Source organism: Nesoenas mayeri, assembly GCF_963082525.1.
Source record: "Nesoenas mayeri genome assembly, chromosome: 1".
Lineage (NCBI taxonomy): Eukaryota > Metazoa > Chordata > Aves > Columbiformes > Columbidae > Nesoenas > Nesoenas mayeri.
The window spans coordinates 197,141,591-197,164,833 of NC_137541.1; the positions used below are offsets into that span (position 1 = coordinate 197,141,591).

At 38.0% G+C, this 23,243-nt stretch overlaps 1 protein-coding gene across 3 annotated transcripts in view; it reads right to left on the reverse strand.

Annotated features, from left to right (window-relative positions):
- Positions 1-23,243, reverse strand: part of GRIA4 (glutamate ionotropic receptor AMPA type subunit 4) — a gene marked incomplete at its 3' end in the record, with an annotated part of 225,109 nt that overhangs the window by 82,720 nt on the left and 119,146 nt on the right. For all 3 annotated transcript variants that reach the window (XM_080339862.1, XM_080339863.1, XM_080339864.1), the window contains exon 4: positions 11,723-11,907. In XM_080339862.1, the coding sequence (XP_080195988.1) occupies positions 11,723-11,907 (185 nt within the window). The remainder of the gene's footprint in view (positions 1-11,722; positions 11,908-23,243) is intronic.

Genomic DNA, 23,243 nt, shown 5'->3' on the forward strand with positions numbered 1-23,243 from the left:
TTAAACAACACACACAGATATTGCACCTGGCTTTTGTTGCATGAGAATTTAAGGTGATCTCAGCTTTCCCAGGGAGGTTTTGGGAAGAAGGTGTAGGGAAGGGTGAACTGATTTGTGACTTCTTTGGAGAAGGATGAGGGCAAGGTAAAGCAGGATTCTGCACTAGCTTTTGTATATTGATTTCTATGTTTTAATTTAAGGCATGAGGTGGCTAGCACCTAGAATTGGAGCTCTTTTATACTCTTATTTGTGAAACTGAAGAAATAATTAAATAACACTGTTCTGAGAAAGAATTAATAAGAAAATACAATCTGCTTTCCAAATTACCGTTAACAGGGAAGACAACAAGAGCCATTCCATGTATTATCCAGCAGTCACACTAAGAGTGAATACTTCATTTCAGTAAATGTAACGGTATAGAATCAAAGAAAGTGAAATATTAAGGCCATTACACTATCAAGGTGGTTTCAGAATCTAATGCAACTTTTTTTTTCTTTTTTCCAAATATCATTCTGTATGTGAGTGTCCTCAGAGAGGTGAACTTTGAAGAAAAAGTCAGCCTTAGGCTCTATTCACATTACCAAATGCATTTATGTATAAGAAACTAAAAAGAATAGTACATTGTGAGAATATTTAATTGCTGATCTACTAAACTGCAATTAAGAAAACACCTTATTCTGATTTCAGTTTTTCCTGTGGTAATCAAAAGTAACTAGAATTACAGAATTGACTTTAAAGTGTGATAAAAGCAGGGGCAGTGAGATCTGAATTCAACTTAAGCTTCAGACACAATTCTGAACTTTCTGACTTTAACATACAATCCTGTTTTTTCCATTTAGCTGAACAATAGCCTGGCTCATGAAATTCAGAAACTATTCCACTATTGAAAAGAAGAGCTACTAGTGTCTGCTTTGATTCTTTTTTTTTTTTCTTTTTTCCCCCAGGAGTGGCAAGTTCACTGACTTTGATAAAACCATTTCCAGACTTACATCAGCATCTGAACAGAGAATCAGGCCCCAAGTCATCCTCTGTTCTCTACTACTATGAAACAGATATTGCATATAAGTCATTTTAAAAGAAAGCTTAACTTCTGTAGCAGGAAATGTCCCCAGTTATGATTTCCAGAAGATGGAGGTCAGTACAGCTGGAGTAAAAAGGACTTATTTTCAGTTACATCTCTTCTCTCTACAATCTCTTCAAATAGCTCTGCATTACCAATGGGACTTTAACAAAGGTTTTTCTCTTTGCTATTGTGTCACAATCCACTGCCTTAAGAAAAAGAACACCTGCAATAAAATGAAGTCTGTCTAACACAATATAAAAAGTGTTGAGACTTGTTAAAGATGGCAGATTGAGACTTTGACCTGAAATATTGTGGCAGAAATGGTGATGATATAAACCACAACTGAAATGGGATTTTATACAATATCTGAAGCAAGGATAAATCTTTTACTAAGCCATAAAAAAGCAATTGAGAAACAAGCTTAATTTTAACAGCTATTGCTCGTGAAAGGGCACTGCTGTTGGGGAAAGGGCAGACTGCTAACAGCCTACAGCCACCAGAGAGGATGCTAAAGAAGGCAACAAACGAAGCAGAAGAGGGTCCTTACAAATCGGCATTTCTTTCCCTGTTGTAAAGGCGAGCGCTGAGCTGGCACAGTGATGGGAAGGGGCAGGATCCTTCCCACACAGCCCCTGCCCAGCACAGCCCTGTCTGGCACAAGCAGCTGCCGTGGAAGAAAACCCAGGGAGGTGGCTCAAAGGCCATTACCCGGTGCCCTGAGCACAGCTGGTTACCTTCTGCTGCTGCTGAAGTCTTTTGCATCCGGACCCTACTCCTGCAAAAAGCTCACTCAGAGATACGTGGGATATGCAGATTTGCAGGGAAAGAGGAGATGAGGAAAGAGAGGAATGGTGTAAGAAGAAGGTCACTTTACAAATCCTCCAAACTGTTTGTATTCATCCTTTGTCTTCTACCACCTATTTGTTCTTTTCAGTAACTGAAATAACCTATTTCTCAGGTCCAAACCTCATCAGTTGTGTGGTGCAGTCACAAGATGTGTTTTTATTACTGTGCAGTGTAGGACTTTTATTGTGTGCAAGACAGAAAATGAGCCGATGCAGTGAGTGGTGCGAGGAAGATGCTGGTGGCAGTGCCGGCAGCTGGCTCCCTCAAGGAGAAGTGCTATCAGTTTGCATTGACATTACAGCGTAGCTTAGAAGCAATTCCGCAGGCCTCCAGGGAAAAAAAGCATGGAGAGAAAGGAATGATGAGGAAAAGGCGATTTATGAACCTCTCAAACCCCCTGGGACTCAAGAGATGCACATGGAGCTGCTACTGTGTCCCTGAAGTAGTGTAAGTCCAACAGTGCTGCTACCAGCCCATATCACTGTGTGTTGTGCACATACCAAATCCTTTGACTAATGATCTGCTCCTGTGGCTCTGTGTGAACAGAACTAAACCTGAATTTCGTTCATGCAAATCAAAAAGATACAGAGGGAAATGGGAGGAAGTCCATGCAATTTCTGACTCAAGGGATAAAGAAATCCTCATCACACAACTAAACTACGTGTAAAAGCAATGCATTCTCTTGCAAAATACTTATCTATGTGTTGTGCTAGTAATCCTTTGTGCTAATGCACTGCTGTGTTCATGACAAACAGGAAAGCAGAACAAATTGTGGAAGAATGATTGAGCCATTACTCTATTTAATTCATGTGTCTGGTTAATTTCTGCCTTCCTGTAAGTACTTTGTTGTAATTTATTAATATATTGTGTTATAATTTATTATTATTATTATTTTAAATTAATTATGCTAGTGATCCAAATACCATTTGAAAGAATTCTATTTGCTAGCTTCAGTTAGTACACACACTGGAAATTAAGATGAGAAAAAAAGTTTTTAAAAACAGCTAAATTTACAAATTGATTAATTTAGAGAAACTGAGCAGTCAAACATTATGTTTTCAGATTTAGCACTCCTGTGGCAAAATATCAAAGAGCAGTCCAAGGAGGAGTGCAGTATGTCAGCTTCTGTACTTTTCGCCACTCACACATTTATTTAGTTTCATTTTGATGGTAAGAACAATAATCAATCTTGCTGTGACAGCCTGCTCCATTTTAGCCATCAGTGAGATTTGGTTCTCAGTGCTAACATGTACATGGTACTTTTCAGCTACATACCTCAAGGCTCTTTAAGGCTGGGAAAGCTGAGGATCAGTGATGTCAAGCAACACACCGAAAAAATGAGTTAGTTAGACAACTATGAACAACGTCCAAGACGCTGTGCAGCTACTTCCCTACCATGCTTGTTAATAAGTACTGTTAGCTCTTATTAATTAGAGCTTATCAACTTGTAATTTTTACAAGATTAGATTCATTGTACTAATACTTTGCTATGTGACAACTTTACATCCATGTTTAATTTTTAATATTGCAATGCACATACTTTTTATTATTACGTATCAGTTCAACTGTGTACACTGAAGTATGTGTCAGATGCTGCACAGCAGTTTTCACCTCTGTTTTTAAAGGCAAATACAGACCTAGATGAGCAGCCAGGCTTGATCTTGCTGATACAGAGCACTGACAGAGCTGAGAAAAGCGCTCATCTACTGGAAAACAGCCTGTTAAATTCTTATGTGCAGGGGAGGGCAGGGAGCAAGAAAAAAAGTCTGGAATCGGCCTGTCTGGTAGACCAGGAGCCAGACTGATGATCTCTGACAGTAGAACTGATTCACTATGCAAAATTCAGAAGATGCTGCTGCTCACAGTGGACACCTTGGAAGATGTCTAACACAGAGTGCTAAGGTTTGAACTTTGTCAGATGGAGAAGGGTGGGAGAGGATGGAGCTGTTGCAGATGGAAGAAGAAAAGAAATCCATTGCCATTCTTGAAGAAAGGATAAACGTGTTTTTGCTGAATAGAGTCCTGTACATGTTCATGTGTATATGTTTATGTGCATATTTGTGTGTACAAATATAGAAAAAGCCACTATAAATGTTACTGCATAAGGAGAAGACTCAGAAAACAGAAATTATGATAGGAATAGCAATATATTATTTCAGAAAGAAGTAAACATAAAGGTCCCGGGCAAATGTAATTCCAGTTAGCCTGTGTTTTTCAGTTTGCTTTGCTGAGCTTTGCATTAAGCTCCTTATGGAGACACAGTTAAACTGAATTCCTAGTAAAAATCTGCCCAAGAGGACTATCATAAATTAGGAAGAAGTAGCAGAGTATTCAGTAGCAGAGAACAAGGAGCTAAAATACTGGAGAAGCATGTTGCCTGGCTTAGTGAAGGATTTTTTTTAGATGTGGTCACTTTAAGTAGCACAGAGGTTGAACTGATCACCCTGGTATTCCTTCTAGCTGTTTCTGATGCAAACATATTTTGTGTTTGCAAGATTCAATAGAAGATGATACACAGTTCACCCACTCATATGGTATTTTTATCTCTAGACCGGCCTATAGGTGTGCAAACAGAGTAATAAGAAACGAACTAGCTTATCTGTGTAGATCTGTGAGATCTGTGCCTTGTTTTTTGGCATAACTCTCAGCTTAACTCAACAAACACAGCAGGACAGGCTGGGTGCACACCGAGGGGGAACAGGCTTTGCAGGAAAGGTCCTGGGGGTTCTGGTAGACAAGTTTGCCAGGAATCTGTCATGCATCCTCCTGGTAAAGAAAGACAACAGCCTCATGGGCTGCACTTCCAGTAGGTCAAAGGAAGTGATCCTTCCCCTCTGCTCAGCTCTGGGGAGGCACATCTGGAGTGCTGTGTCCAGTGATGGGCTGTCCAGTACAAGAGACACATGAGCATACTTGAGCAGGTCCAGAGAAGGGTCACAAAGGTGACTGAGGGCTTGAAGCATCTGTCATATGAGGAGAAGCTGAGAGAGCTGGGATCATTCAGCCTGGAGAAGAAAAGGCTCTGGCAGATCTTAATAATATGCATAAATGACCAATGGGATGGTGTAAGGAAAAGGGTATCTGACTCCTCCTGGAGGTGCTCAACAACAGGACAAAAGGTAAAGGACACAGGTTACAACACAAGAAATTTCTGCTAGATATGAGGAACTTGGTTTTTGTTTTTTTTTTTTTGTTTGTTTGTTTTTTTTACCAAGAGGTAGTAAAGTATTGAAACATGGCATAAAGGGGTTGTGGGATTTCAGAATTTGGCTGGATGAGTAACCTGATCTAAGCTTGCTCCCTTGAGCAGCAGGAGTGTTCAGATGACCTTCAGAGACCACTTCCAACCCCAGTTATTCTGTTATTCTGTTTGTAGAATAGAGCTGTTCATGTCAGTGCTTCACAGTCTGAATTTCAAAATTGGGCAAAAATCTGCCTAGAAACAAATCTCAGAGTTCTAAGACTCCAGTCTTCTTTCTGGTATCTTATTTGCACTGCAGTGTTTAATATGTGCTGACAATGAGGATTCTGGCAGAAAAAGAAACGGGGGACCATAACTGTTAACGTCCCACTTCAGCATTTCACACTTTTGAAAGCTTCCTCACATAATTTTAAATGTCCTTTAGATATAGATTAACAGCAAAAAGAAAAAACAGTGAAAGGCCAAACGAAAAGGTCTAAAGTATTTACAGTTAAGCAAACTATCTATCATTATCTAAACGATTCTTATATTACACTTTCCAGCTTAATTGTAAAATCTATTCAGAGCATTGACTTCATTGTATATCTGAACACATTTCTGAGCACTGAACAAACTATAAGTAATAGCTTTGAGACCAGCTATAGCTGAGCAAATAACAGTCTGCTTCTCTAGTAATAAGTGTTATTAGTGTCTGAAGAAGTAAAAAGAACAAATATGATGGCTGAACAAATAACATATGTTTTCATAGAAATCTTCAAAATTATTTTTCAAAATTATTCTGGATTGCTTTGGATTATACTAATTAAGCAACGAATAAATACTAATGAGAATAAAATAATATGACAAAAAAAAATGTTAAACTGGGAAGCCTGACTTCGGGTTTCATAAGTTCAGCTTAAATAGGTATCTGGTATTAACTTTGTTTGGTCTTTCTCAGTAATTAATAAAACCACATTTCTTTCATAGGCATATTTATTTTGAAACATGAATTCTCTATTCCAAATAGAAATTCAGTAAATATATACTAAGATTAAAGTAACTATTTTCTAATTTTGGTAGATACACCCTTTATTTTTAGGCTGACTTGACTTCTAATTTTCAGTGAATAAGCCAGAAGTGCAAATAGATACGCTATTTCTGAATGCAGGAAGAAAAATGAAATTAAAAGGAGGAGTAATAAAAGAAGGAAAACTCCTAGTGAAAAGTGAGAGAAACACATGGGCCTGATTCTTGCTGTGCCATGTGAAGTAAATAACTACTTTGGCCCGGACCATTCAGCTGCTGTACTGCTCACTGCCAGTGTTACAGGATTAGTTTGGTAGAAAATGGAAATCACAACGTTATGTGTTTCAACTATTCATTTCATCTTAAGCAAAAAGTTTTTCATATTATGCAGGGCAGCACTTTAGAAACACAACTTGGAATGATGAGGGACGCACAGAGAATTTTCCATGTCTCTCACTGACTTTCATCCTTTAATTCAAACAGAGTATTTTTGTGCTTTTAAAAGACCACCTGCTGAAAGTGACTTGAAAAAAGGGATGTTGATAAACAGGGACATAACGGTCTTTGACAGAAGAATATGAATCACTAGAAATGCATTCTGCTATATAAGCTCTATCTGTTGTATAAAACAGTGGAGATGTCACTTTATTTTTCTGTTTCTTTGTTTTAGCTCATTTTTTCTACCTTGTCCTGCTAAGCTGGAAAGGTAATGGTAAAAACAATCTCTAATTCCACATGTGTGGGAAAATAGGGCTTTGTCTCTGTTTCTAGTAATTTATGCAATATAAATAAAGGATTATCATAGTTTATGTTTTAAATAAAAAACATGTGGCATACTTTTATTATGGCTGTGTATGAACAGATGAAACAAAAAGCCAAGTAAGCAAACTGGGGAGACACTTAATCAGATGTAGTGAGATTACTTACGAGGTTCTATAAAACACGCTGCTAAGCATAAAGAGCCCTCCATAACTGTAAAGAGTAGATGTGCTTTCTTCAAAATGGAAACACACTTTCTGGAAGTTCTGGGGAAATCTGACATGAAATACATCTTCATGAAATCATAGGATGGTCTGAATCGGAAGGGACTTTAAAGATCACCCAGTTCCAATGCCCCGGCCAAGGGCAGGTACACCTTCCACCTTCATTTTACTGCTTTTGCTGCTCCTGCACAGGACTGAAACACACTGTTTGGGGGTTATTTTTGGGGATGCGCAGCAGCGGTCATGTCAAGCATTCCATCCCCTTGCGTCAAGGACTGTGGAGCTGCCCAAAGCACCGCTGCTGCCAAGGCTGCCCTGAGAGGCCCTGGCGAGGGAACAGTCCCCACCACCCCCAGCCGTACACCAGGTCTACATTGAATTGAAAGGGGACAAGACTTGCTCGCCCTCCCCAAGGGCAAATGGTGTGCCACCACTTGAAATGGGCAAGTAAAGAAAACAATTACAGTGAAAGTCTTTATGTCTTTCAGAGCCTGGGACTGCAGGATGATAAACTCCGCCAGAGGAGTGTAAAGGGGGAGTTTCACTCACAGGTAACAAAAAGGTTTTCCTGGTTATGGCTGTTGTAAGATTTTAAGGATGTAGGGTGTTCTTTCACCATCTTGAGAATAAAGTCTAAAAAAGAGCTAAAATTACCTTGCTATGCTTAAGCTATAGAAGATTTTCAAGAGTAGGTGGAGATCTACTGAGTCAGGCTGAAGATGCTGTTTGTCTCACTGACGAATCGAAGCAACAGCTCTGTGACACTGCAGAAATGGATGTTTTGCTCCAGTGTTGCATTTAAACAGTGCTTTGAGCTGAGCCATGCTGTTTGGTTTCCAATCACCCACAAATTTCTCCATTTTTTACTGGAGACTGTATGGTCTTGTGTGGGTGAGCATGACCAAAGAAGAGAAGCACAGCCTTAGCATAGCTTAGAAAGGTAAGATCTGAGATCTTTTCTGAGGCTAAAACAGAAGGCAGCAATCTGGGGAAACGTGATATAAACATTTGTGTGCAGGTTGAATCCATCTCCTGAAATTAATGCTGGCCCTTCTCCCCCTTTCTAGAACAGAAATCTGAAATTAAATTCCATCTCTCTATACTTCACTGTTAAAAGGAGTACAGGTTTGAGTCTTGCCCAAAACATCAACCTCACCACAGCAACATAGAAACCTGAAAGATTGTATGACACAAAATGCACATCCTGGGTTGCACACAACGGGATCCTGGATTTCAGATATGTCACTGGGTTCCAGGAGATAAATTTTCCCTTAAGACAAGCCTCAGGTACGGAGTGTGGAGGCAACTTCTACACACACAAAGGCACATGGAGAGGAGAAAATAAATGAGAAAAACTAATGAACTAAGAAAAATATAGGAGACAAAAAGAATTAGAAAAAGGTGAGATTAAAATTGTACAAGAAATGAGGAAACAGCAAGGTGCTGAGCGTCTGGGAGAAGACAGCGAGCAGAAGATGCCAGGTCAGATAAGTGGGCACCAGGGGAGCAGCGCATGAGCTCACTTTTTAAACACACCCAGATAAAAAGTCTCCAGTCTTCACTGGTTGAGGTCCACAGCCATGAGAAGTGTGAAAGTCTAAATACATGGGCAGTCACTCAAGAAGAAACCCACAAGCCCATAAGCCAGTTTCTCTCCCTTCATTAGCATAGATTTAAGGGCAAATGCAATTTGAGTTACGGTCTCATTACTGAGATTTAATTACTTTTCCTAAATGTTCTGCAGAACATTTACTTGTACATTGTGAAGTATTACAGCATAGTCACAACTTAGGCTCTCAATTACAGGAGAACTAGGCAGGAAAGTTGAGTTAATTAGAGTCACTGAAGCTTAATCAATTCCTCTGTGTATGCAGAGAAGAGAACGCTGACTTTTAGTCCATTTGTGAAGCCACCTTACCTGTCTGCTACAGGTTATTAAAAACCTTCACGCAAAGGGAAAAAGTCAATGGCTGATATCTTAAAATAGCTGTTATTTTGCATTTTCTACATTGGGCTAGGCTCTTTATGTTTCAGTCTCATTGTTGGCAGTTCAAAAGTTTTTGTGGTCAAGACTGTTTCTGACTGCCCGTCTGTAAGCAGCACTTGATCTCTGAAGGCAAAACGCTTCCATTTTGGAGCCTCAAACCAGCACCCCAAGTCTATTTGCAGGAACCCAGGACCTGCACAATGGAGAGTAAAGCTGCAGCTATTCTGCACTTCTGCATACTTTGTCTAGCCTGGCTATAATGCTATTCCTGTTTCTACAGTGGCCTTCCTTTGGAAGGATGGAGATGATCTGCAGGCATGTTGGTGAAGAAGAGAATTCACATGATCTGGGAAAATTACAGAAATATTCTGAAATATATGAATTCCAATTTAATTAGGCCAAGTGTAATTATATATATACATATATATATACACATATATATTTATATTCATGTATATATGCACAGTCACTACTGAGGAAAAAAAAAACACATGTGCCCAAAAAACAATTTCTCTCACTTCATTAGCACAGATTTAAGGGCAAAGGCTTTACACTTAGGTGTGAATAAATACCCGCACAAGAAGAGCTCATTTCCTGGGTAAAATTAATCCCACCCAAAATTAGACAGTAGCCAGATGAATCACTTCCTAAAAGTGAATGTATGATAGACTAAGATACAGGTATGTTGTAAATCAGGTGTTAACTCCTACTTTTCATTCTCTCTGTGCAGTTAATGGAAACAGGCCTCAATTAGCTTTCGGGCTTGTCCTGTAGAGGTATTAGCCAAATTCACCACATCTGATTCAGTTTGTTGAGGCCAGGCACTTCATTTTTATGATTTACCATGCCTGCATTAAGTACCTATTTTAGACATGCAAAATCCAGACCGGTAGGAAGTCAGAGGAGGTCAAAACCTAATGACATTAACATCAATATCCAATTCAGTTCTGCATGATGTGAACAAAGAGCACCAGTTATGTTCCTAAAAAGGAACTGGCTACGCAGGTGCCAATCTGGAAAGAAAATGAGAAATAGCTCCTGAAAGCAAATAAAATGTACACATGAGAACAGTGAGATCCAAATGTGTACTGGATGACTTCATTTTGCTTTGAAACTGAGTGGATACTTAGTAGATGCACCTACGCAGGATGGTGGGTGTACTTCAACTTATGGTAATATTGCATGCTTTTTCTAAGTCACATTTGCATTCCGTGTAAAAGAAATCAGGTATGTACACATGTGCAAACACACAGAGCTGAGAGAGAAACTATTTTACTGAATATGTTTTAAAAGTGGTGAATATGTTTAAAAGTGATGTCCTGTTTTACAATATAGGCTGAACTTGGGGAGGTTTCCATTATAAGCTATAGAAAGCAGGTGTCAAAGTATACTGCCATTCAGAATTTAAAAACAAATGGCCAAATTAATATTGATAGCAACATGGCATCATCTATTCTTCTCTTGGCAACAGTCATAGAAAAAGCCCTTGTTAAATCAGCCTATTAATTCTCAGTTTCCCTCTTTATTTTCTGCCAGTGAAAGCAAAATTGAAGTATACATTTCTGTGAGTACTATTTTATGCCTTTCTGTATCACAAATGACATTTCACATTTCCGTGACTTCAGCGCCAGATGTATCATGAACGTTTTTGCAATAAGATCTTCAAAATTCTCTAACGCGCTAGGAAAGAGAAGCAGCGTGGCAGCGGAGGATCGACCACCAGCAGATGGCATTCAGTCCCTGCATGTCCTCCAGCAGCAGCAGCAGCAGGTACCAAACGCTGCACTTGCAGCACATCAGCATAATATGTGGGATCATGCGAGAAGCAGATAGTTAACCCTAAGTTATTTTCCCGTCATTTGCCAAAATGTTCCTTTCAGAGCACTATTTTGTTTTTTCTGTCATTTAAGAAAGAGCTCATACATAAGCACTATATAGAGATAGATTTGCCACATCAGAGCAGTAGGATTTTATATTCACTTTATATTCACAACATAGGTACTACCCACTGCAAGCCAGTCTGTCTGGCCTAGTATTTTCTTTATGCAATAGCAGCTTTCCATGAATAAATGGTGGAAGATCCTGACCTTCCTTCCCAGTTCAATAGCATCTTTATTCTACTGCTCTTTATGTTCATAAATACTCTGCTAAGGTAATAAAACTATAAATTTAAATATCTGTAATAATAATTTTAAAGCATTTTATGGCTAGAAATATATATGGTGAATAGAAAGTTAACACTGGATTCAAGTAAGATTTTTTTTCTTCAGACAAAACTGAGCTTTACTGCCACGAAGGTACAGACTGAGGGAATTTTGATAATTAAGCTACACTGTCAGCCCTAAGACTCTGATGCGAGATGTATCAGGCATGGAGGTGCTGGGATGCGGGGCCAGATGTGCAGCTGCCCTGACTGCCGGCATCCTTCAACCGCAGACACGCAGAGCGGGAAAGGGGGGGTCACTGCACTGACCGAGCTGGCAAACAGATGGATAAATATAGGCCCATGAAGAAAAACAAAGAGAAAGAGCAAGCAACCTCATTTCAGTCAAGAAAATAAACAAAATGCAATGCAGAATGGTAGCTCATCTGAGTTTCAGTAATGTGCTTACAGTGACATTAAAAGCAGGTATTACCTGTTCTAAGAGATTCTGAAGCCTCTCTATTTCACAGTCTATTACAAATTTCTTTTCTTGCCTTCGGTCCAGGTCTTCTAAAAGCCGCCTGTAGCTGGCATCATTAAAATTCTCCACGCAGATGGCACTGACTTGCCAGCTATTTTGTCCCGCTTTTTCCATAATAGCTTGAAGTATTGAATAACCTAAAAGAAAAGGATACAATACATTGGTAACACAAGTATTGTATTTTTTGAATAGGAATTGCCCTTAATCAATATTACGTCTCTTAATATTTACTCCTGCAGGGAAGGGAATGAAACTGTATCTCTACCTATGCTGCTAGCCATAATCAGTGCACGGTATGCAATTAACGGAAATTACAATTGCTGTGATCAGAATCCTTGGAATGATTCTCAGCATTATGGATAATCATCATATGATTTATACACAGAAACTCTTAGAGTCAAGTACTCAACTTCTCAGATTGGTTTTGTACAGGTTTCTCTATCCAGGCATTTCATGATACAGTGAAGAGAAAATCTGAGCCTACTTGTTCCCAGAAGTATTTGTACATTACAAAAGTAGTATGTTAGACATTCAAATGCTTTGCATTTTTTTTTGGTTGGACATTTTTTTTTTTGTTGAATTTTTTGGTCAACATTTAATCCAAGCCGCTTTTAATGCTTCTTAATAAGAGTTCATTTTTTCATTTATTTATACATATATATGCCAGTATAGATGTGAGAATAGAAATTATATTGATCTATTTCAGAGATCCTATATAAGCTTTAATCAATGTGTGTAGAGTGCCTAGAGGTCAATGAATGAAGGGCACTATAGCAGCATTAATTATTACCACTGGCAGGATTATTGCTCTTTATCAGTATTTGATGTCCCCTTTGTCATTTTTGAGCCCGTTGACAGAAGTTTCCACCTGGACTCACAGGGCAGGCTCCCTGCCCACAGCCTCAGTGTCCCCTGACCCACCAGCCCTTTGCCTTCTTCCCTCTTCTAATTTTTTCTCACTGAGGATGAGCGGTGCAGAGGCAGCCGAGGAGCTTGTGACATATCTCAGGACAGCTTGCAAGTCTAGCCTTTACTTGCCCAACCAGTTCCTGAAGTAAGAAGCATGTGTAATTACATCTTTTATCTAGAATAAATGGTGAATATGTTCAAAGCAATGAAGTTTGCACACCTCAGATCCAGAGTCAATGTTTAAGAAAGACAAGGAGGACAGATATGTTTGTCAATGACATACTGATACAAATGGTACAATTCAGAGAAGGTCTCCCTATCTAGAATCATAGCACAAAATATCATGGCTTTTTACTCATTATCTAGCTGATTTTTTCCCCCTAGGTTTAAATTAAAGATTTCACCTCTCAAAAACTATCCTTAGTGATGCAGCTACACAGTGGTGGCTCCCTTCTCTCTCTACAAGAGGGTTCCATGCCTGAGTGCAGTGACCCCCAGCTGTGGTTTTAATGCACCTGAAGATGACAGCACATGACAGCTTCCCCATAAAAAGTACTATCAGACATTTCCACAGACTGCAAGAGGAATCTTTCTAAGTCGCATGTCAGAAAGAGGTTTTGGAGTATGCCGTTGCTAACTGATGAATTGTCAGCAGACCTACAAACCCAACAAAACCTAAGTTTGCCTCCAGTAAAATAAATGTAGACAACGGTTTTATCAGAATGTAAAGATTCAGGATGCATGAGACACTAATTCTCTTGCAAATCCAGGAGAAGATCTTTTTCTACTGGCTCCTGTGACATTTGCAGTCCTTGAAATATTAACTTAAAATCTGTATCTTCTTACCATTAGGAAGTAGCACTCTGAAATGAACATTTATTATTATTTTTTTCAATTCAGATGACATATTAAAGATAAAAATACAAACATTTATAATGCATACATAAAATGCATAACATTTTATCATATAAATGAGACATTTATTTTATGAACCAGTATTTTATCTTAGGAAATGAATTAAAATACTTGATGTATTGAGTATTAAACCATTTCTGTATACAGCATATATTTTTAACCCAATCACTGTTATTTTTTTCAAAGAACCATACAGCTTTCCTGTTAATTGCTGCATAATTATTCTGCTTTTCCTGTTGCTATATTCAATCTCTTTTTGCCTGTAATTATCTCTGCAAATCATGATGAGATTCTTTCCCAAACATTGTATTTCTTGCTTCATTTCCTATTCATTTCCAAATATAGCCATACATTAAAACTACTACAGTGTTACAGGGGTTCCTGCTTCAATTACACTGTAACTTTGACTTGATCTTTGCTAAAAAGGCAGTCAACTTTTACTTAATTCAGCTTCCTGACACAAATTAACATTTTCTTTGATTCAGAATGAATGGTGTTTGTAACAGCAATTGACATCCCCTCATTCCGTTCTTATTTTGCTTGGACAACTTTACCAAGATGTGTTTTGATCAAACTGGGAATTCATCCCAGCATAAAGCACCACAAATATCAAACAAACACATAGAAAAGCTTTTCTTCTACCTTGGATCAAGGTTTCACTTGCCACATTTCATTAGCAACTGCCTTCATTTAGGCATTTGAAGCTTCTGTAGCTTCTTGTCAATAGCTGGCATGCAGATGTGAGTTTTTACGGTATCATGTCTTTCATGTAGAGCTAAATGGTAGAAACTGGATATGGTGCAACATCTCCATCAGAAGAGTTCAGAATCCCTGTGCAAGTAATCAGTTGCATAGTTATCTATTCAGGGTGCAGGAACAATTTTTAATAGACTGACAAGGGTGGAGTTTAAATAGAATGAATAAAGGCATTCACAGCCTCAGCTGGCATAAAAACAAGTCATGCTGAGGAGAATGCTTATTTGTCCAAAATAATTGGCTACAGCTAACAGAGAAAAAAAAAATAAATAGGTGTATGAAGAGCTGCAAACTTTTTATAAGACAAAAAACCCTGAAACTGAGCTGGGGTAATTCTCAGACACTGAGCGCAGCATCTCTGTTTAGACAAAATGGTTACATTTCAGAAAGATGTTTGGTCAAGTAAAGACAGTAGACATGTATCTTATAGGTATTTATTTTTTGGTTATCCGCTGCTTATCCTCAGTTATGCTACAGACAGATGAATGATTCATTTTATTGAGTACATCCCATTCTATGTATTGTGGAACACTATTTGTTGCATAAAAGCAAACTAAAAAAAAAACCAAGCTAACTCATATCAGCTGAGCTACACAATCAATGTTTTTTGAAACAACATTATTTAAAAATATGTTTAGGTCTATGTCAATAAATAAAAGTAAGATAAGTTTGGAGGTCTGTATCAAGAAGCTCCTGGTCTTTCCCAGAGGTTGTTTGGACTTTTTTTTTTTGTTTGTGTTCTAATTAGCAAATCTATGAACAACATAGAACACCAATACAACCACCAGGGAACACAGACGAATCCTTACTAAACACGAATACACTATATACAAGAATGGTTTCTTTTGCTCTTTATGGTATCAGGATTTTGAAGAATTTTCCTCAAATAACCTGAGATAATAAGCTTCACAGCTGCTTTTTGTAGGTAATTACTTAAATGTAGATAGTACTGACAACTGCTTAAGGACCAGTAATACCAATTCCACCTCAATACACTGGAACGAAACCAGAGACAGGGAAAGTCTGCAATGACTTCGTTTTCTTAATCGCTTCTCTCCTTGCTTTTCTGTTCTCTAGTCAGGTGGAATTGTGAGAATCTAACATATTGTTATTATTTTTTTTTTTTTCCAAAAAGATACCACATAGTCATGATGTTGGGAAAACAAAGAAACATGAAGATTTACTCTATTCTTTTCCTGTAAAATCAGAGGGAGACACCTACCACAGAAAATCTACATATTGGGATTGATACTACAGCTAAATACCTTACAAACAAAATCTCAGATTTTTTTTTTTAATGCCGCTTCCCTTATTCCACACTCCGTTGGCATTTTTCCATTGCAAAATGCATGAGCCACACAAAACCTATGTCAGATGTGCTTCTGGTCTTATGTCTGTTTTCAGAAAGATTAGTACATCTTCAGAGAGACTTAGATGTCTTCTGGAGGCAAAAGTATGTAAAACCCTTGACCAATTTGGGTATTTAAGAATACATTGTAAGTGCAGGAGTTTGGGAGCCCAGGATTCCTCTTAGTCACTGCAACATTGCTGCAATTGGAGCCTATACACAACCACCCTCCACCCAAGTAGCTGAAGTCACAGGTAATCTTTTTGATTTTAAAAGTTCAGTGGCCTTTCAGGTTTTTGATTTGTCTTCTGCTGTACCAGCTAGGCTTTCCTCTATCCAATTTAATTTCAGCAGTCGATGACTTAATTTCATTTATTTCCATTTAAATGAAAAGTAAAATCTGATATCTAAATCTCTTCAGTGTGTTCAGAATAAACTGAAGAGAGAAGCATTTTCTTGACTTATTTTTCTGCTGGAATGCACATGCTTGGCTTGTTTCCTTTCCATCCCCCCCCCCCCTTCTTTTTTTTCTTTTACTGCTTTCTTGCTTTCACTGGAAATTTTTCAGCAATCAATTACAGTATTATAATTAAATTTCAATAATTTTAATGTTCCAGCAGCCTTTTCATTCTGGGAAACCACTTCCTCTAAGTGCATGCAATCTTTCATGATGGCCTTGCAAAGAGAGAGAAAGCAAAGTGGCTGCTTGCTCCAAACAGTAGCACACCCAGTAATATTTTTTATTTTGGAATTATTGTGCAAGAAATAACTTAATATTGATTTTCTATGATGAAGAGGATGCAATATTTACATATTATTACTGTATTTTACCCTGGCTAGCAGACTGACAATACCAAATGACACAACTTAACAGGTTAATACGCTTGGAAGCAGAATATGCAATCTATTTGTTATGGCCACAGGAACAGAAAACATCTCTGATGAACATGGGTCTTTTCCAAGGATGAGGATCATATACTGCACATTACTGAGATGCAAATTCATTTTCTTCTCTTTCTGGGCCCAATTAACTTTCAAATTGGAATTGATCCTATTCCCAAGATTAGCTATGATCCCAACAGCCACAGACACCGAAATGCTGGAGCTATTTTATGAATGCTACTTCCATCTATTGGAATTCATATTAGGATCAGAAGAAGAAATAAATTTGTTATAAATCCAGCACAGCAGAAGTGAAGAATAAATGATAGTATGGATAAGCCAATATATTTGACATTCAGGATTGGATTCATGTCACTTAGCTCTAGCTGTCTGTAAAGTAGTTGTCTAAGCTAATAATCCAGGCTTTCAAAGGAGAGACATATACCCCATAAAAAAAGCATTTTTTTTTCTTAGATATCTATCTCAGAGGTGCTTTTCTATTTCTCCAATGAATAACTGAAGGAGTCTAGACATGAGGTTTAGTGAAAATAACTACCATTTATCTAGCCAAATCTTGGTGAGATGAACCCAGACACTATAGTGATGAAAACCATACAAGAAATTTACAGTATGACTGATGCATGAATGTACATTCAACAATAGCTACAAACATCAAACTCAATTGTATTCTAGTTTTCCTCAGTATGACCAACCCCTTTTTATTAATATATGGTTTTGTTTTAAATTTTGGTCAGTATACAGCTTTCAGAATTCAAACACAATCACTAAGATTTAGAAAATCTATCATATAACCTTTGACACACAATAACTCATTTGCATGGCTGATTTTCTCTGCATGTAGAGTTGGAGACAGAGCATTCAACAAAAAGTACATACAATCTCATCAATTTAGACAATATTGTAAAAGCTAGAACTACAGGTGTGTTCTGAGTCCTTCTTGGTTCTAATTCACAGAAATGACACGTAGACTGGAAAATAAGACAGGCAGCTCAAGAAATAATCCCATGTATTCCTCTCTCTCCCTCCATCCCCCAAGACAGATAAATTATATTTAAATCATTCTAGACAGGTATCTTTCTTCGGCCTTAAAAATGTCTAAAGAGTCACTTCCTAGCAAATATATTAATTGCATAATTATCCTTATCATCAGGAGATGTTACCTAAAGTCTAACCTAAGTCTCTCTTGGCACAATTTAAAGCCACTCATTCTTGTCCTATCTCTAGTAGGCCTGTAGAGCAGTTTGTTCCCTTCTTCTTTAAAGCAATGGTTTACATAACTGAAGACTGCTATTTCATTTCTGTCTGCACTACTGTTACTGAAACATGATTCTTTCAGGTTTTCTTTGTCAAACATGTTTTAGTCTGGATTCTGACAGTTTTCCTCACTTTCCTCCAGATATGTTGCAATTGATCCAAGTCTTTCCTGAAGTGCACTGGTAAAAATGTGATGTATTTTACAGATGTACTCCAAAGTGCACACAACCCTTTCAACTTTTTATCATCTGCAAGTTTAACAACTGTATTCTGGAATTCTTCATCCAAGTCATAAACAAATATACTGGTAAAACCTGCAACTGGAATGGATCACTACTTAATGCTTCTTTATTTGACAGTGAACCTCATATATTCTTTCTGAGTTCAAGTGTGTGACTGGTGTTCTACAAATTTCATCAAGACAAAATTTGTTTAACTCCTTGTGGTGGGTTGACCCTGGCTGGACACCAGGTTCTCACCAAAGTCACTATATCAGCCACTCCATCACTCCCCTCCTCAGCTGGACAGGGTAGAGGAAATACAACAAAAGGCTCGTGGGTCGAGATAAGGACAGAGAGAGATCACTTAGCAACTACCATCATGGGCAAAACTGACTAAACTCAGAGAAATTAGTTAAATTACCAATCAAGTCAGAGTAAGGTAATGAGAAATAAAACCAAATCTTAAAAACACCTTCCCCTCACCCCTACCTTCTTCCCAGGCTCAACTTCACCCCTCATTTCTCGACCTCCTCCCCCTGAGTGGCACAGGGGGATAGGGAATAGGGGTTGCAGTCAGATCATCAAATGTTTCTGCTGCTCCTTCCTTCTCAGGAGAGGACTCCTCGCACTCTTCTGCTGCTCCAGCATGGGGTCCCTCACATGGGAAACAGTTCTGCATGAACTTCTCCAATGTGGGTTCTTCAGGAACAGACTGCTCCAGCCTAGGTCCCCCAGGAAGTCACAAGCACTTCCAGAAATCCTGCTCCAGAGTGTGCTCCTCTCTCCACAGAGCCACAGGTCCTGTCAGGAATCTGTTCCAGTGTGGGCTTCCCACAGGGTCACAAACTCTTTTGGGCATCCACCCCTCTGGTGTGGGGTCCTCCCTGGGTTGTAGGTGGAGATCTGCTCCACCATGGGACCTTCATGGGCTGCAGGGGGACAGGCAGGCTCACCATGATCTGCACCACAGGCTGCAGGGAAATCTCTGCTTGGAGCACCTCCTGCCCTCCTCCTTCACTGACCTTGGCACCTGCAGGGTTGTTTCTCTCACATACTCTCACTTCTCTCTTCCAGCTGCTGTTGTGCATGTGTTGTTTTTTTTCCCCTTCTTAAATATGTTATCCAAAGGTGCAGCCACCATCACTGATAGGCTTGGCCATGGCCATCGGTGGGTTCATCTCAGAGCCAGCTGGCATTGGCTCTGTTGGGCATAGGGGAAATCTTGCCACACAAACCCAATACAATCATTTAGCAAAATTTCATCCGAAATGTGCAAAAATCATTCTAGAATGAGACATCTGTTTTTTTTCCCAATGTCTACAAAATCTGTTCCTTTGAGATGCAAGGATTTTTTTTTTTTTTATTTCATGTGATTTGTTCTTACAAAAAAAAAAAAAAAAAAAAAAAGTTTGGGTTTAATTAGCTTTCCAAATTCTGTGCATTTTCAAATTTATCTGTTATGATGTCGGTTGTAAATTAAGTCATCTACACTATCAACGGCCAGGATAATTTTATTACAGATGGTTCTGAAACAAAACTGAGGAAATGATGGATCCAGTTTAGCCATCTCCTGGACAGCTGTTTTGCTGTCATACTTCAGAATATTTGATGATAAAGGATCCTTTATAGTCTGCATTTATGTCTATTGCCTCCCTGAGATCCATAACCTTGAATAGCTTCTTGGTGTTGTGAGACACCTCCAAAACAAGCTCTAACAGTAGTTAATGGTCAGACTTTCTGTCCTCCTTTCCCTTAATTCTGTAGAGGCCAGTACCTGTGCAAATTCATCTTCAGTATTTACTAATCCTATTTTCCTGATGAAGACATAAAGTTACAAGAAAATGCTTTCAATATATTGCAAACGTGACCTTTTTTTTTTTTTTTCCTTAAAAAAAACAAAGGAACCTTAAATGTAAGTTACATGCTTTCAGTGAGCATATGGGAGCAGGTTTGGCATCCTCTACAATGGGAATTCATGAACAAAGATTCAGGCTATTTCAGGTCCCATTTATGCTACACCCACTCTGCAGGAAGACTTTTCCCCTTCTTTGCATTTCAGAGTCTGCAACCTTCATATGAAACAGAGTGTAAAGGTATCTCATCAAAACACTAAGTGATAGAGATGAGTGGAAACTGGAGACCCACTGATAGTTTTTCTTGTTCTTTCACAGTTTTCAGATAGCATTACCCTTCCCACCTTACCAAATGCCTTCAAACTAATGTCAAATGCAGCACCCTTTCTTATGACAAGCATACACAGAGATGAATACATACAAGCATACTTATAGATATATGTCAAAAGTACATTTATGTGCTTTGTTAACATTTTATAGTTTCTTTGCTTTTCTTTGCCTATTATTTAGCTGGCTCAGGTGAGAAGTCTTTGGCTTCTCTGAAGTTTACAAGCAGCAACAAAGTCACTTTCCCAGCAAATTTTGTCAAATTCTTACTACAGAACTTTGACTGCTAAATCAGAAACTGTACGTAACTTGAGTGTTATTAGAACCTCACAAACTATTACCATAAAAAACCAACCAAACAAACACACAAAAACCAAAAAAACAACACAATCAAAAACCAGCAGTTAAGCTGGCTAGGCTTACTTTCTGTCAGACCAGCATTTTAAAGTAACTATAGAGGGTATATAGTCTCTCTGAATAACCAGTTATCTCGTATGTCATCTTAGGGTGATCATTAGGGCTGATGTGTCTCAGTATTTTTTTTAAAAAAAGGAGAGAAAACAGGAAGAATTGAACTTATTTTGGAAGTAAATACACTATATTCAAATATTTAACTTATTACATTTTTTCTTTGTTGTTCTTATTACTATTTATTTGACAAATATCCAGGTTAGTTGTAAATGCTCCTTGATTTTATACATTATGGCTTAAGCTTTTCTTCTTTAGAGCAATGTCTTAAAATAAAAATTCTTCATTTCACTAAAACCTATAGCCTGTAATGTTGATACTAATTAATTGTCTTCCTCACATATTATATTCATTGATGCAAAATTATTTTCCAGAAGTTGCTAGCTTCCCAACAACTTACCTCTCTAGTCTCAGTTTAATAGGATTTTATTTGCCCTGTAATGGTATAAAATTGTACATAGACTTTTGTGTAAACAACATCCAAAAGAACCATGTCAAATAATATTAAGACTGCAAGCTAAAGCACTCAAGAGCTGGCATATCTTAAAATTAGCAGTACCCTAATGTATTCTAATTAGTGTATTATGGCACTGTCTTTAATTATATTGTCACGTACTACTTTTCCTCACAAGGCATCTGCCTCAGCCTGCGTGTAAGATTCTTGTGCCCTAGGACAGAACTGACTCTGGGCACTAAATTAGGACCTTGATACCACAACTTCTACCTCCTTTCAATAGGGATGTGTTAGAAAACTAGTATTTTACTACAAAATATCCAACAATCTCTGCCTATCAGCATTCATGGAGTGCTGTTTTTAATACATACATGAGAGGAAAATGTAAGAACAATCTTCGGACTGAAACAATAAGCATTCGCACCAAGAAGCATTCATTTTAAGGGAGTCACAGCCTTAATTCTACCTCTATGCATGTGTGGCCATGTCACTATTTATTGGTGGCTACACAGCATATAATTTATAGTATCTTATTCCTTGTCTAAGTTCTACTTGTAGATCACAGGCACATTATTTCTGATTTTAAATTTCAATTGTGTTAAGATCTTTTTGAAATCTGTACTCTCAAGTAGTTAACTTTTTCAGAAAAATGTAGTATGTCCTCAGAAGAAAGGTTGTAAAATTTGGATGCTCTGACTATAATATGGTTCCCTATTGATTGAAACACATCTGGGATAAGCCTTGCTATGTCTTTTAAACTTACACACAGACAAGAAATTATTAAAAGTTGACACTCTTCACACCCCCCACCGAACAACTAACAGTTTACAGATAAGCCTAAAGATCTGTCATTTTATTCCAGTTCATAAAACTAACTCCTAGTTCTGATATAGACCAGAATTAAGATGCAATTCATTCTTTTTGGACTGCAATAACGATTTGGGAAACATCCAAAGATTTAATAAACTGGCTTTCATTGAAGTGTAATGATATTGAATAATCTTGCACCTCCCAGGCATTTCAGCTGAGGGGCTTGACGCATCGCTCTCAACTAAATCCTGAAAATGGCTTAGAACCTGAATTTCTAGAAAAGAACAAAATCCTACAAGGAAAAAAAAAGACCAAAAAGTGAAAAAACATTTTAATAAATTCTTCTATATTACATATATATGTATATATATAAATACTTAATATGAATCTCTGCAAAACAGCATACAAAGCAGTGACAGAATTTTTAAAGGAGGAAAATTAACAAATACAGTTTGTTTCAGCTTCTTCTACCCTATCCCTCCTCTTCTCATCTCTCCTCTGAAAAGAATGGATGGGGCAAAAGGCACTTTGTAACTTTGCCTCATTTGAGTGTCTTCACAAGCACTATTATCACAGTCATAGATAGGCAGAACCAATCTTTTCCAGTAATGCTATGAGTAAGACAGCTAATGTAATATGTAGGTACTTGAATAGAGAAACAAGGAAGTTGAAGGCTGGAATAATACCATCTTTATACAGGACACTGGACAAGTCCTACATGACTAAAACTCTTCTTAAAAAATTAATGCTAAAATATTTGACAGAGTTCAAAGCAGCAAATCAGAATGATTTGAGGCCAATATATAAAACATGCCTTGGAGTAGGAGACTTACAGGAGAATTTATCTCAATTCAAAGCTTGATGGCTAAGTCTGAGCTACTTACTCCAGCCTCCTTCTGCAGGCACAGAAGGGAAGCAGGCACTCTCTGAGGGCAACTCATAAAACCCCTTATCATCTATCTCATGTATTTTCAGAAATCTCCCCAGGTTTAAAATGAAAAATCCCAATACTATTATTTTTCAGGTTCAATGCCATGAACAGTATTAACATAGTACTGTGCAGGACTAAAAGTAGCCTGCAATATTAGCAAAGCATCTGTTTGCTACTCACATGCCTTTTAATTTAAGTTCTGTTTCGTACCTACTTTTTACATAGAGGGACACAACTTTTCATTTAAGTACAATTAAAAGTTAGGTTACTTTTATGCTTCTCTTGTGCAGGATGGGCAGTTACATGTAGGTTTTCTCTGATTAT